Source organism: Nuphar pumila, chromosome 14 (genome assembly GCF_984573655.1).
Source record: "Nuphar pumila chromosome 14, dmNupPumi1.hap1.1, whole genome shotgun sequence".
Taxonomy (NCBI): Eukaryota; Viridiplantae; Streptophyta; class Magnoliopsida; order Nymphaeales; family Nymphaeaceae; genus Nuphar; species Nuphar pumila.
The window spans coordinates 75463721-75466259 of record NC_143262.1 but is presented as its reverse complement, the minus strand read 5'-3'; the positions used below and the strand labels follow the sequence as shown (position 1 = coordinate 75466259).

The 2539-nt window shown below is 43.6% G+C and overlaps 1 protein-coding gene across 1 annotated transcript; it reads left to right on the top strand.

Moving 5' to 3' along the window:
- Positions 1-242: 242 nt before the first annotated feature.
- LOC149817000 (cysteine-rich repeat secretory protein 38-like) lies at positions 243-1037 on the top strand. Its single transcript, XM_089987001.1, has one exon. It carries the CDS (start codon positions 243-245, stop codon positions 1035-1037), a length of 795 nt encoding a protein of 264 aa, XP_089843127.1.
- Positions 1038-2539: the final 1502 nt, after the last annotated feature.

The following is a 2539-nucleotide window of genomic DNA, read 5'->3' as shown; positions in this document are numbered from 1 at the left end:
AAGTAACCCTAGGAGACATAGTACGGATCCAAATCATAAGTAAAGTCCGAATGTTGGATACTTTACAGATTGGATCATTATTTTTTGTGAATATTTGGAGCTATGTCAAATCCAGTGCCTTGTGCTTCTATACATATGACTTGCCAATCGTTTTTGCTGTAATGCAAGTCTGAGTGCGATCCTGGTGTCCCATGTACCACGTTGAAGCGCCATCAGGCGGAGAGATGCTTCACGCTACGAGAATGTTGAAGCTCAGAGTTGCGATCCTTCTCCTATCTTCGGTTCATGCACTTAGCACCAACTACTATATCGGCCGCCGTTGCGACAACACTGCCAACTACACCGCAGGAAGCACGTTCGAGCGCAACATGAGGCGCGTCTTTGCCACTATGGCCTCCGATGCTCTGCCCTCTGGTTTCTCCAACACTAGCATGGGTCAAGAACCCGACCGAGTCTATGGCCTCGCCCTGTGTAGGGTTGACATTCCCAGCGATGAGTGTCAGAGATGCATCACCAATTCTGCAACTCAAGTCGTCAATTACTGCCCCAAAGCAACGGCCGCCATGACATCGTATGAGCAATGCGTTTTTCGTTACTCTAACACAAACTTTTTCAGTATCCTCAGCGTCAAAGGTGCAGGAAATTGGCGTTGGACTGACCGCAACGCATTTGACCCTTCTCTGTTAAGAAAAAAGTTGCATGCTCTGCTAAGTAATCTGACTTCTACGGCGACCACCGACTCTTCAAGGCTCGAGTTCGCCACTGGAGAGATCGGGTACAAGGGTCAACAAAAGATATACGGTCTGGTTCAGTGCACGAGGGACATGAGCCTCGGCAATTGCAAGTTGTGTTTGAACAGCACTATCTCTTTAATCCCGTCATACTGCTATGACTCGGAGGGTTGTGAAGTTGTAATGGAAAGCTGCCGTCTGAGGTTCGACACCGACGTCTTCTACGATCCCACACCAACTATTCCTCTGAATAATACTTCCAACCTCTTTCAGCCCAATAATACTTCTAACCATGTTGCAGGCTAGTCTCTCTCTCTCTCTCTCTCTCTCTATATATATATATATATATATATACACGCCTTATAGCCTGTTTGCAAAATGATCCCTGTCAGTCCTCGCATTTCTCACTGTTATTATCCTTAATTTTGTCAACAGCTGTGAGTTTGGCCATGGTCAAACACTGACCATGGTTTACTGTCACCAAAATGCCCATGATCAAATAGGGGTGGCAATTGGGTCGGGTTGGCGTGTCAGCATACCTCAACCCGAACTTAACCCGTTTATTAAACGGGTCGGCTGTGGCAAACACTAACCCGACCCATTTAATAAACGGGTAACCTGACATGACCCTCCAACCAGTTTAATAAATGGGTTGGGTCGGGAAAATGGGTTGGTGGGTAGCGGGCCGGTTGGTGGGCAGGTTGGTGGGTTGACCCGCCCGCCTAACCCGTTTATTAAACGGGTCAGTCGGGTTGGCGGGTTGGCATACCCCCAACCCAAACTCAACCCGTTTAATAAACGGGTTAGGTGGGTCAACCCGTTTATTAAACGGTTTGGCTTAAGCCCAACCCGAACCCACCTAAGAGGCAGGTTGGCGGGTCGTGTCAGGTTTTGCCACCCCAATGATCTTATTGTATTAAATTTTTGCAAATGAGTCCTTGCCTTATTCACAATTTGCAAATTGGTCTTGTCAGAAAGAAATTTCATTAGGGGCCAACCTTTTGCCTGTAATTCTAAAACTTGATTACATTTCTGGAATTCTAAATATAAGCTTAACTTTCCCTGTAAACTGATATAATGTCAGCATTGGAAAACGTGACTACCTTTTTTTTTTCTTGTATTGTCCCTTGAAATTTAGGAGTACTCGTTCATCCCGGTAAAAAAAGCAGTACAATATTAAATAAAGGCCTTTGTTTGCCAGTTTCCAGGAAAATAAAAGGCCATATTTGGAATCTTAAAAATGTGAGGCCCATATTTGGAATTAAGGGCAAAAGGTTGGCACATAAATAAAATTTTCCATAAAAATGGAACCTTTACCATAAATTAAGTCTATCATGTCTCTTCCAGAATTGATACGAATTTATTTCAATAACATCTAAAGAGATCTTGTTTGACACAACCAGTCAATCTGTAACAGCTGATCTAAGAGAGAATCTTTTTCCCCAATAAAGCGTTAGCAAAACTTGGCACAGAAAACTTCTTTTCTCGAGTGTTTCCAACATAATTTTTTTTTTTAGGGAACATAATAAAATATCATTAAAGCATAAATAGCGTATAACAGTTTACATCAATGGTGAGTGATGAGATGTCACACCCTTAGAATAATATAAATATGTGCATCCCCTAACCAGAAGAGCGTCAACCGACGCAACCGAAATGGTGGGCAGTTTCAAGTTGCGATCCAGCTCCTCCCTAACCAGTCCAAAGATTGCCCCAGCCACTTAAGCGTAGCCCTTTCCTTCAGCTTCCATTTAATTTTGCATAACATGGACAGAAGACAGAAAGAGTAGTTCTTGAAGATGCGTTGA

Bases quoted from the DNA above. Each gene is read 5' to 3' on its own strand.
- LOC149817000 (XM_089987001.1), top strand. From the start codon at position 243: ATGTTGAAGCTCAGAGTTGCGATCCTTCTCCTATCTTCGGTTCATGCA.